Source organism: Leucoraja erinacea, chromosome 21 (genome assembly GCF_028641065.1).
Source record: "Leucoraja erinacea ecotype New England chromosome 21, Leri_hhj_1, whole genome shotgun sequence".
NCBI lineage: Eukaryota > Metazoa > Chordata > Chondrichthyes > Rajiformes > Rajidae > Leucoraja > Leucoraja erinaceus.
This window is the reverse complement of record NC_073397.1, coordinates 22,549,291-22,562,409: the sequence shown is the minus strand read 5'-3', so window position 1 is coordinate 22,562,409 and position 13,119 is coordinate 22,549,291. Positions and strand designations below refer to the sequence as shown.

The following is a 13,119-nucleotide window of genomic DNA, read 5'->3' as shown; positions in this document are numbered from 1 at the left end:
ATTTAAAAAATCCAGGGATAGGGATCTACCCTTAGAAACTCCATCAAAAGATTCCTCAGGTTAGTCAACCCACACATTTTCCATTAATAAAACAGTGCTGACTCTCTTTCAGCAAATTAGACTACAGCAAGTAATAGAATGATGCCTCAATGATCCTTCTAAAATCATTCCCTCCTTTGAAGTTAAATTGCGCATGCACACACCTTTTGACAGGAATATATTTGCTATTCCGCCTTTCCTCTTACATAAGTCATTTAGTCATAGTCACAACATGGAAATAGGCCCTTTGGTCTACTTGGTCTATGCCAACAATTAAGCATCCGTTTGCACAAATCCTACTCTATTCCTTTTTCTATTAGTCTCCACACAATCACCTCAGCTCCTCCTCAACCTCCCAACCCCACTTTGATTCTGCCACTAACCTACCAACACAATAACCCTAGGGACAATTTACAGTGGACAATGAACCCATTAGCCCACACTGGTTTTGGATATGGGAGGAAACAAAACTACCCAAACAAAACCCACATGGTCACGGGGAAACATGCAAGCACTTAAGCCACATTGGCAGCACTTAAGGTCAGGATTGAACCTTGATATACAGAGGGATTCAAGTCCATAACTGCCTGAATGTGGCAACATAAGTAGATACAGTAGTAAAGAAGGCATATGGTATCCTCACTTTTATCGGTCGGGATAGTAAGTATAAGATTCAGGAAGATATGATGCAGCTTTAAAGGACTTTGGAGGCTTTGGAAAGGATACAGAGGAGGTTTACCAGAATGATGCCTGGATTGGGAGTATTCACTATAGGGAGAGGTTGGGCAGACAGGTTTGTTTTCTCTGGATTGCAGGAGGTTACAGGGAGACCTGTCAAAACGGCATCATAGAACTTGATCAACTTAGTCAAATACATTGGTAAAAACCAGTATCTGCAGTTCATTTTTAATAGTCAAATATGATTTGTCTTTAGACAATAAATGTATAAAATCCTGAAAATACCAGCAGAAAAATTTATTATTCCATAATTTGTAAATAAATGTTAATTTTGCCTTCAGTATTGCATCTGAAAGATTACCAATGTTTAGTGAACTGATATTTAGTTGACAGGCTTTATGCTTCTTCTCATCTACATTAAAATATTCATGAGTATAATTTAACAACTAGAAACAGTGCTTGACACAATATATTGTGGGGTTTTAACTGTATTCTTATATGTCCTTTAAGGAGCAACGTCTGAATTTGGTAACATATTGACTAATGATATTCAGTGTTTGCTGACTAGCATCCACATTTTATTCTTGAATACATGCTATAGAGAGTGAAAGGTCCATTGTGCCTGAAAACGTCAGTGCCTATTACAGCTGCTTCGATATATTTCACTCTATTTTCAACTCATCGCTATGTTGTAATTCATTAAAAATAACCAATGTATGTCAGTATCTTTTGCTGAATGCTGTTAACTGAGATTACCTGGTAAACAAGCAATTCCTGAATGTAGCAGTTCACTGTTTAAATCCAGCGATTGTGTAGGGAACCTCTTCTGCAGCCGTTCTGATAAAGAAAGGTCAGTGGTTAGTAAATTAGCAGCAGTAGCTGATGAGGCTATCTCAGCTTTATCACTCTGTATGAGAGGAGCTTTTGACTGTGTCCTAACCTCTGCACTGGAATCTGTTGGAGAAATGAAAAGCGAAATGGTTATTCCACCACGCATGAATTGTTTGCAATGATAAACTAATTCACTGAAGATGGATAATGGTGTTGAAATAATACATGGAATACAATTAGCTTCAGATAAGCAGGCGTTTGATACTTCCTAAGATTTAGTTGGCACTTGCAGACTCTTCTGCTACTTGGTTGCAAAAGCAAGGTCTGGAACTTTAATAGACCTAATTAAAGTATTGTTCCAATGACAAGGATCACATAGGGGCTAAAGGCAAGAAGCAGATTAGGTCGGGCATGATACTTTTTATTGTCAATATGCAACCGATCTAAAAATATCATAAGTAAATGTATATCTCAGCTGTTGGAAAGAAGAAATTCTAACAAGTTTTGGAGCAGAACTTTTTAATTGGGTGTGGGAAAATGGGACGAGAGAAAATCTTGCAGAGTAATATGTTACCAATGATAGGCATGTAAGACTGTAGTGGAATAATAGATGAGCTTTCAACAGCTTCAGATATAGTTGCGAGTCAAACCCCCAGCAGCAGAAGCAAAGTCAATGCTGCCAAAATGATGAATAAATGGGCATAGAGCATGTCAGCTGGGCAGTGCAAGTGAGACCCAAGTTGAATATGGGAAAAGGAAAGAGTTTGAAAGGAACTGGAAAATTGTGATCTAAACAAAAAAGGATAGGCAAGTAGATAGCAAATAGTGTGAGAAAAGATGGGGCTAATAAAGGAAAAGATTGTGATTCATAAGAGGCGCTGAGAATGATTGGAATATTAATAAATATTTTTCTCAGTGGAAGGAATGGCGGCAAAAATAACAAATAGAATCAAACTTAATAAGGAAGAGACACCAGAAAGTTTGACTTGAGAGTAAATGTCAACTGATCTGTGCAGAATGCACATCAGCTCAATGAGGAAATGGACCAAATATTTTGGAGGACTTGTTGTAAAGCTTCCACTCCTTCAAGGTACAAGGAAGGTGCGAAATGACTGAAAACTGAAGTAAGGCATTGTCATTCACAAAGGGGTAATGGGTTAGCTGTGGCAATGCAGGCTGCTCAGTTTAACCTTGTTGGTAGAGAAACTTTTAGAATTAACTAGACCAAGGGGGACCTGTTGGGTCCCGTCCCCTCAACGCGCGGGGGAGGGGGAGAGGGAGAGGGAGAGTGGGGGGGGGAGATTGAGAGAGGGAGCCCACCCTGCAAGCCCACACTAGATTTTGTTTGTACAGCTAATTCTATGAAGAATCGTAGGGAAAATAATATAATGAGAGAGGGAAGGAGGGAGAGAGAGGAGGGAGAGAGGAGGGAGAGAGAGAGGAGGGAGAGAGAGAGGGGGGAAGGAGGGGGGGGGGGGAGGGGGGGAGGGGGAGGAAGAGGAGGGTGGAAGAGAGTGCCTAGGGGGGAAAGATGGGGGGGGGGGGGGGGGGGGGGGGGGGGAAAGAAGGGGGGTGTTATCTGAGTTTCCAAATCAACAGCAAATTTTTTTGAAAGTGGTCAAAAATCTGTAAAATTCGCAGAGTAAATAACTGCGAACTTTTAAAATTGTAAAGAAATTAGTAGCGGAAAAAAAAAATGGGAAGTAACAAATGGGGAAAAGCAACATTAGAAATATATTTTAAAGTTAAAAAAGCGCTCTTTGAAATTAAATGTTATCTTTAAGAATTAGTAGTGTTAAGTGAGATACTGGAAAGTCTTTAAAGAACAAAAAATGCAACGTTTTCAAAGTTTAACCAAAACAATGAAGTTCAATCGGACTCTTATCTTTAGACATGTGGAAGTCAGCATTAAGCCTCATTCATCAAAGTGATATAATGACCGTTTAGAAAGTCCAGGAAAAGCAACACGGGAAACTCGTGAGTGCTCGTGACCTCTGAAGCCCTCGGAAGCGCTCGGGAGCTGCAGTACAGAGCCCACTTGCTCGTTCTTTCTGCGTCTTTTGAAGAACAGGGGGGGAGGGGGTGTGGGGGGAGGGAGGGGGAGAGGGGTGAAGTCACTCGCTGCGCGTGGAACATAGTGCAGCAGGCCGCTAGGAGAACGTTTTGGAAAAGCAAGCTGGTAAGCTCGTGAGCGCTTGTGACCTCAGTAGACCACTTACTAGAAGCATAGGGCAGCAGGCCGCGAGGAGCAGAGCCATTGTGACGTCATCAGCAAGACCATCTCGTTTATTTTCCAAGTTATTTGAAATTTTCGAATATTTTCATAAATCTCGAGAAATAATGCATGAAAGTTTCATATAAGGTGATTTTTTACATCATGGCATAAATCTCCATCGGAATATGTAAATATTTCACCGTTATCGCGTCATGTTTTCGAGGAGATGTGAAACGCATACGAACATCACACACACACACACACACACACACACACACACACACACACACACACACACACACACACACACACACACACACACACACACACACACACACACACACACACACACACACACACACACACACACACACACACACACACACACACACACACACACACACACACAAATATTAGACTTTTAATAGTTACTAGATAAGATAATCAGAGAAAAAGGCATTAGACACTTGGAGAAGTTTGAGTTAATAGAGAAGGGTCAGCACAGATTTGTTAAAGGCAAATTATGTTTGGCTGATTCCCTGACTGATTTTTTTGGATGATGTGTCTGAGAAGATTAATGAAAGGAATGCAGTGGATACCATCCACAAGGATTTTCAGAAGCCGTTAAACAAAGTCCCACATAAAAGACCAGTCAATATACTAAAATTTTGTGGAATAACAGCATCAGTGCCAGCACGCCTGAGAAATTGGCTTAAGTTCACAAAGCCAGAGTATTCTACTAAAAATGTGTTTCTCGGACTGGAGGATGGGAGATTATGGTGCTTCTCAGAGGTCAGTGCTAGGACAATTGTTCTGTCATGCACAATAATGACAAACGGACCCAGTTCTGAAAGGTGCTCAGAAATAGAATACCTGGGTGCATACAGGCATAAAATCTTTGGAGATGGAGATGGCAAATCATGTTAAGAAGACACTCCTGGGTGTCAAAAGTAGAAGGGTGGATTACAAAATCAGGGAGATTATGTTGAGCCTTTAAAGAACACAACTGGAGCATTGCTTCCAATTTTCGCTGCTGCATTAAGAAGAAATCTATGAGGACATGAATATGCAGTAATGCTATGCTCGAGTAAAACCCGACAATCATTTAAAATGCAGAACTTACTGTTTGCTCAGCTCTGTGAACCTTCATCCTGATACAGTTAGTTTGAATTCAGATCTTGATTTGGTTTGTACAGTAACTTCTGCAATGCATAGATTCTGATAATACCAAGGAAATATCTTCAAACATTTATTACAAGGGATTCCTTTAAGAATAATAAAGTTATAAGAAGGGACATGATGAAAGAGGTTATGCCTTAACATCACTGAAATCCATGTGCAGAACTGGATGAGATCAATGGAAAATTTCTTCTGCAGATCTTTATACTGAATGGAATGGAATGGAGGGTTATGGTATGAGTGCAGGCAGGTGGGACTAAGGGGAAAAAAAATTTTGTTCGGCACGGACTTGTAGGGCCGAGATGGCCTGTTTCCGTGCTGTATTTGTTATATGGTTATAAGTTATATGGTTATATGGTTATATACTGGATATTTTCTACAAGGGAATCAGTTTGCACAGGATTTAGTAGTCATAGATGGTGACTATCCTCCCTGTCCCCAAACTAAACTAATTTGTTTGGAATTTGACAGTGTGAGTCACCTACTCAATTGATGCTGTAGCTCTTCAATCTGTAGATACATTAAAAGACTTAAAAGATTATTATATGTATCCAGTTTGATTTTAATCAGATCTTACAGCTGACAATAAATGCACTTTCCGGTGGGCGGCACGACTCTTGTCAGCAGCGGCCTCTGCAGTCTGTCCGCGTTTTATTATTTTCTGTCTATGTTTTTATGTAGTTTTTGTTATTTTTTTGGGGGGTGTGTGTGTGGGGGGGTGGGAGGGAGGGGGGGAAACTTTTAAATCTCTCCCTGCACGGGAGACCCGACCTTTTCTCGTCGGGTCTACGTTATCGTTGGGGCTGCAATGAGGAGCGGCCTCCAACAGAAAGAGACCGGGGGGACTCTGGTGCTGACGACTCACCTCACCGTCGCGGAGGCTGGGCCGAGTCCGGAGCAGGTGGAGCGGTGGAGGAGCGCTGCTGCTGCTGCTACTGCTGCGGCCCGACCGGAGAGTCGGAGGCTTCAACTGCAGGTCTGGTGGACGGCGGCACCGGGAGCCCGCGGGTCCCTGGAGGGAGACCGCTTTTCAGGGCTCTCGCAACGGCGACTTCTCCCGCCCGAGTTGCGGGGTCGAAGAGCTCCTGGAGCGGGGCCTAACATCACCGCCCCGCGCGGCTTGGAATGGCCGCGGGACTCTGCGAGCGCACGCCGGGGGCTCCAACACCAAGACCCGGTGTGCGACCTCGCACCCACCCGGCGTGGCTTTAATGGCCGCGGGTCAATCGCCATCGCCAGCCGGGGGCTTTGACTTTGACTCTGACATGGGAGGGGGGAGAGTGCCGCGGAGAGATAAGTTTATTTGGCCTTCCATCACAGCGATGTGATGGATGTTTATGTAAATTATGTTGTGTCTTGGGTCTATTTGTTTGTAATGTATGGCTGCAGAAACGGCATTTTGTTTGGACCTCAAGGGGTCCAAATGACAATTAAATGTATCTTGTATCTTGTATACTATCTCAGCGGAAATGTACATGTGGTCAATTACATCAAAACAGCAGCAAGTGCAGACACTGTGCTGTCATGGGAATGGGACATTGAGACATGACTGAGTCAAAAAAACCTCAAAATCAATGATGCCTGAACATAGGACTGGCAAACTGGAAAAAAGTATCAACACTGTTTGCAGATCATCATAAATGGGTGCAGCTGACCGTTGGATGATTCCAAGGCAATAAAAAATTAATTACGCTCAGACAAATCCGAAGATAAAAGACTGAATTCCTTTGTCTGGCATCACAGAAATATACACCACAAAAGGAAGCCATTTGACCCAATAAATCCATGCCAGCTCCATGCCAAACAAAGCCCGTTTGTTAAACAATTCCCTTTCCTCCAACTGCATTTTATTCCATTCAATTGTTTAAACAGTTTCCTTTTGAACCCCGTGATCCAATCTATCTCTACTATCTCTCCGACGATTCAATCCGGATCCTAAACACTCACTCCATGAAAAGATTCTCCTCATTGTGTGATAGACGCTTTTGTCAATAATCTTCATTCTGTATCCTTTGTGTTTCTGTAAATGTGTTCCCATAAGTATCGCCCTCTAGTGGCTCTAGAGTCCACTTACTAGAACGATGCCTGGATTAGGGGGTATTAGATACAAGGAGAGGTTGGAAAGACTTGGATTGTTTTCTTTGGAATGCCGGATTTTGAGGACCTGCTGTTATATTTACAGACGTATATAAAATGATGAGAGGCATAGGTAGGGTAGACAGTCAGAACAGTATTTTACACAGAGGGTGGTGAATGCCTGGAATACCCTGTCAGGAGTGGTGGTGGAGGCAGATACGATAGTAGTATTTAAGAGACGTTTGGACAAGCATGTGGATATGCAGGAAATTGAGGGATATGGATTATGAACATGCAGATGAGAGTTGGTCTTGGCATTATGTTCGGCAAAGGCAATGTGGGCTGATGAGCGTGTTCCTGTGCTGTCCTGTTGTATGTTTTATGTTCCATGTTGTACTCTGAGCCACCAGGAGAAGAGATTACTGGGCAGGCAGAGCAAAAGATTCAATGATGTGCTCAAAACCTCGTTGGTGAAATGCCACACCCCTACAGATTCTAGGGAAGCTCTGGCCCATCACTGCTCAGAATGGAGAACCATTCAGGATGGTATTGAGAACCCCGAGGCCATGCATTGTAATTGCAGAGGCCTGGCAGATGCTGTAGAACAAGCACATTAATTTAGAAAGTCCCCACCCACCTACTCTCTAAAAAAGACTAGGTTTCTACATTGGCCTCATAAGGCACCTCAGAATCTACAACACAGAACTTTCACAATGAATGACAGGGCCCTGGGGAGTTTAGTTTGGTTTAGTTTAGTTAAATAAGCCGTGTGGAAACAGACCCTTTGCCCCACGGAGTCCACGTTGACCAGCGATCACCCTTACACTACTTCTCTTACACACTAGGGACAATTTACAAAACTCAGTTAACCAACAAATCTACACGTCTTTGGAATGTGGGATGAAGCTGGAGCACCTAGAAGAAACTCACATGGTTCCAGGGAGAACGTATAAACTCCATACAGACAGCAGCCGTAGTCAGCATTGAATCCGGGTCTCTGAAACTGTAAGGCTGCAACTGCACTGCTGAGCCACCGTGCTACGGAAAGGCAGTGTTGTGGAGCAGAGTCATCTATGAATGCAGGTACATAGTTCCCTGAAAGTGGCATTGCAGTTAGATTGGGTGGTCAAGAAAGCTTTCGGTACAATGGGCTTCATCAGTTAGGGCATTGAGTAGAGAAGTTGGGATGTTATGTTACAGATGTACAATACCTTTGTGAAGTTACATTTAGGGAATTACAGTATGTACAGTTTTGGTCACCCTGCTATAAGAAGGACATCATTAAGCTGGAAAGAGTACATAGAAGATTTATGAGGATATTGGCAGGCCTCGTGGGTCTGAGTTATAGGGAAATTGAACAGGTTAGGACTTTATTCTTTGGAGCGCAGGAGGCTGAGCAGTTATCTTATAGAGGTGTGTAAAATCGTGAATGGAGATTCAGTCAGTTATTAAAGATGGGATAGCAGCACATTTGGAAAGTGGTGACATCATTGGACAAAGACAGCATGGATTTACGAAAGGTAAATCATGTCTGACGAATCTTATAGAATTTTTCGAGGATGTAACTAGTAGCGTGGATAGGGGAGAACCAGTGGATGTGGTGTATCTGGACTTCCAGAAGGCTTTCGACAAGGTCCCACATAAGAAATTAGTATACAAACTTAAAGCACAAGGCATTGGGGGTTCAGTATTGATGTGGATAGAGAACTGGCTGGCAAACAGGAAGCAAAGAGTAGGAGTAAACAGGTCCTTTTCACAATGGCAGCAGGGCAGGGTAATCAAGGAACCAGAGGATATAGGTTTAAGGTGAGAGGGGAAAGATTTAGTAAGACATTTGGACAGGTGCATGGATAGGAACCTTTAGAGCGATATGGGCCAAACGCAGAAAACATGGCTGGGGCATCTTGGTTGGCATGGTGGCAAAAACAGGAAAGCAACTATTTGGGGCCGATGGGCCTGTTTGTCATGGTACACCAGTCATGAAGGTAGGCATGCAAGTGGCTCTGTGAAAGCTGGTAAGCTTTCATTGCACTTTTATAGGAGCAGTGAACTGCAGTTGTACAGGGTCCTCACCTGGAGTATTGCGAACAGTTTTGGTCTCCACAGCATGGAAGCAGACTGATTCCTGGGATGTCAGGACTGTCTTATGGCTGGATAGAGTCTCTCTAGCATTTAGAAGATTGACTCTTATAGTTTACAAAATTCTGTGCCAGGCTAAAGAAATCCCGATGTTAGGGATACTCCAGCTTAAGGCAAAGGGGAAATCCTCCGAGTCAATACCCTTTTTTCCCAGAGTGGTCTCCTCTCTGCCAGAGGGTAGTTGAGGCTATTCACTTTACCAGGGAGTTAGACACCGGAGAAGTACGGGATACTGAGTAGTTGACAATTGAATGGCGGTACTCGAAGGGCCGAATGGCCTACTCCTGCACATGTCTTTGGATTAGATATAGTGAATGCATAGTGTCTTTTAAGCAGGGTAGGGTAATCAAGAACCAGAGGATATAGGTTTAAGGTGAGAGGGGAAAGATTTAGGAAGACATTTGGACAGGTGTATGGATAGGAACCTTTAGAGCGATATGGGCCAGAAAAGCATGTGCAAACTGTGACTCTAAGCACATAAACAACACCTAGTCAGTTAAGGATTGAACTAGGTCACTGGCTGTGTATGGACTTCCCAGTGGTCATTATGAAATAGCTGTCCTGAATGTGCTTCTTCCCTACTACCTAATCAGGCTATTAAATTGGGTTTCCCATGGAAAACTAAATACCAATAAAATAAATATGGGCATCCTATGTTATCGACCAACAAAATGTGAAAAATCAAGGAATCTGAAGTTATATTAAAGATTGTGTACCATAATTGGTTCCAAAATCTGGTAGCATCAGATTCCACCTACAATACTGAGCAAGACCTGAGATCAAACTAAGATAGATTCATCTGAATATAAAGGTTGGGAAATCTTTTCTGGTTAAGAAAACAACAATTTTTTATTCTAAACTATTTAAGAAATTAACTTGTGCAAACCAGTAAAGCTACTAAATGGTTCAGGATGAAGTCGCTTCAGTCATTTTCCATGATTTTAAGTGAGATGCATTACAAGAGGTATAATTGCTCATTTTTGCAGATAAACCCATTTTCTACAACATTAACAAAACTGCTTGAGGTTACCAGTCTTGCCTATTTCAATAAGCACATCCTAATCGGAATAGAAGAAGCAATTACATGCTAATAAACTGCTGGATTATGCTGCTGTGACATTCATTGTTGAAGACAGCAAAACTCCCATGCAAGATTAAGACGTCATTTCTGTATCACGCTATGGATAACATAATTTACAATGCATGCAATCACCATCAGCTTGTCCCCACCTGAACGAACGGCAGGAATTGTAAAAAATATCTAATTTTTATTTTGCATCTTTAAGAGAATCCAGGACATGATCACTGCCAATGATACATCTTTCTGCAACCCGAGATGAAGGTTTGCTGTATCCTCACAGTGCCTTGCATCTGTCATCATCAAAGACACCCTATTCAACAGCAGACTAAGACACCTCTTTCATCCTCCAAAACTGATCACATTTTAAAAAGGACTTCTGAGCAGGAAGCTGATAACAGGGGTAATAAAGCATAAGGTTGGTTGTCTCACTCATAAAAAAATTCTCAGTGGTTGGAAAGCCAACTGTAAAAGTTAAAGCATTGTAAAACCACCAAAATTAACAATTCATGTTTTTGATTTGTTTCATCTCTATGAATGATTGTCCCATGGGTGTGTACACACAACTGAGTCAGATAAACTAAACTCCAAAATTAGTTTTCTGAAACTCTTGTTCTGTAGTACCCCCATTATACATGGAACATATCAGTACAGCACAGGAACAGGCCCTTCGGCCCACAAAGCTTGTGCTGAGCATGATACCTAGTTAAACTGATCTAATCTGCCTGTACATGATCCTCATACAACAACAACTCTCCACCACTCACTGATTGAACCTTTCAGAAAATGAATGGAGGTTTATTAATGCAATTAATATGCAGCAGGATAGATACATGATGGAGCAAGGAACAGAAAGATATGGAGAGGAATGGGTGAACTTTACATAAAAAATAAATACCAGCTGGTACCAGTGCTCATAATAGTCTTTTTACTGTATGTTCTATTTAATCTCAGATATTTATACCACATATTGTGAATAGGCACATATTAAAAATGCCAGTAATTATTCAATTATCCTTTTAAATTTGCATTGTTTGTTTGTTGGCGACAACATGAAGATGTGTGCTTAGCTCTAGTACAAACGCTTCAGCATAATTTTGAAATTACAGCATTCAAAAAAATGTTGGAAGCCCCTAAACGGTACTCAGACATGGCATTGAAGGACGAGAAGCCGAAGCAAAGAAGTGGAAGCCAAATAACCGAATGGAAACAAAGTCGATAAGCGAACTAACCGAAAGGGCGGGACGCCTAAAAGCCAACTCACTGAAAGGCCGCCATGCTGAAACGCCAACTAACCGAAAGGTCTGGAACAATCGCTGACATGTCCATTATTTAGCTTTTTGGCACAGCCGCCATTCGGTGAGTTGGCTTCTAGGCGACGCTGCCTTTCGGTTAGTTGACGTTTCAGCATGGCAGCCTTTCAGTAAGTTGGCTTTTAGACGTCCCACCCTTTCGCTTAGTTCGCTTTTATGCGTCCCGCCCTTTCAGTTAGCTCGCTTTTCGGGTTTGTACGCTTTCGGTTATTTGTCTTTTCGGCTTTGTTTCCGTTCGTTTATTTGGCTTCCACTTCTTTGATTCAGCTTCTCGTCCTTCAACGCCATGTCCGCACACGCCCTAAACTGCTGGATTGCCACAAATGAAAATAAAGATGATTTAACCTAAACTCAAATATTTACAAGCTGTTAGAATTTTTAATTCAAATACTTTAGTTTGAATATTTGGTGCAGAGAGAAGTTTGACCATCGATTTTTAAATAATTTGACTAACATTATAACATTTAATTATATTAAAAATGGTTTTGCCATGATACCAGTGTCAAAATTAATAACTAGGGCATAGGTCACTTACTGGCAGTATGTCTTATTCTAGTATTAGTAACACACTGCTCGCTGTCCTAAAGATAATCTGCAAATTATTTTTGCAGCTGTATCCAGAGATCCTAAATTCCTCTCATTCCACGTTGTTTGAAATGTAGAAGCATCTGCAATGAGTTTAAAATAACCAAACAGCCACCAAAAATAACTATGGTCAGTAGGTTCACTCTCTTAGACCCTCTGTGTAAATGTATTGTTGGAATTAGCTTGAATGACATTTCCAGTGTCTTGACGGAAGGATACACAGCAAAATTTAGTACTGAACCACATTGACCAGTCTCTACTCCTCAAGCATTAGTGATTTAGCTGATGAATGTAGTTATGTGATATTTGGTTTAATGTCTCTTGCACAACCAAAGGTTAACGTTTCACTTTTTATTATTCAGTGACTGCAGTGAGCGTACATGCTTGGCATTAAACCTTGAAACAAGAGCTCTGAAGTGCCTTAGAAAATTCAACCAGAACTCATTGTCAATGTTTATATATAGATATTGGCCAGAAGATGCTACAAAACTGTTTGGAACAATATAATTCAGACTCGCTAAAATTACATCAGATTCAACTACTGTAATTTTGAATAGCAACATCCAACCAATACTCTTGGCCACAATCCAATTAATCAGTCCAGTGCTCTAGGCTGCTTCCTGTTGAATCATAAATGTATAAGTTTATAGCTTTCCGCATAAAGGAAATTTTAGTAAAAAACATAGAATCAAATATCTTCTTTATGCAGTTCTTCTTTATGTGAATTTAAATAAACGGTAACTCTGCTGGATTAATCAACATAATTTCAGTTAAATGTAAAGTAATATTTTGATAGACTAAATTTTTACAGCCCAAGAATATTTATGTTGGTCTCAATCTTTCAAACTATTGGTATGTGAAAAAGAACCATGTCAATAAACGATCTCTCAAGTAACGTTTCTGTTCTGGCAGCTTACAATGAATATATAGGGCTGATTTAACAACAGCTGAGAATAATTTAACATTGAAATACAGAAGGAATCGTA

At 41.4% G+C, this 13,119-nt stretch overlaps 1 protein-coding gene across 3 annotated transcripts in view; it reads right to left on the bottom strand.

Annotated features, from left to right (window-relative positions):
• The window catches only part of LOC129707401 (pleckstrin homology domain-containing family G member 4B-like), a 121,459-nt gene that overhangs the window by 51,471 nt on the left and 56,869 nt on the right, over nt 1-13,119 (bottom strand). For all 3 annotated transcript variants that reach the window (XM_055652408.1, XM_055652406.1, XM_055652407.1), the window contains exon 4: nt 1,474-1,554. In XM_055652408.1, coding sequence (XP_055508383.1) covers nt 1,474-1,554 — 81 coding nt within the window. The remainder of the gene's footprint in view (nt 1-1,473; nt 1,555-13,119) is intronic.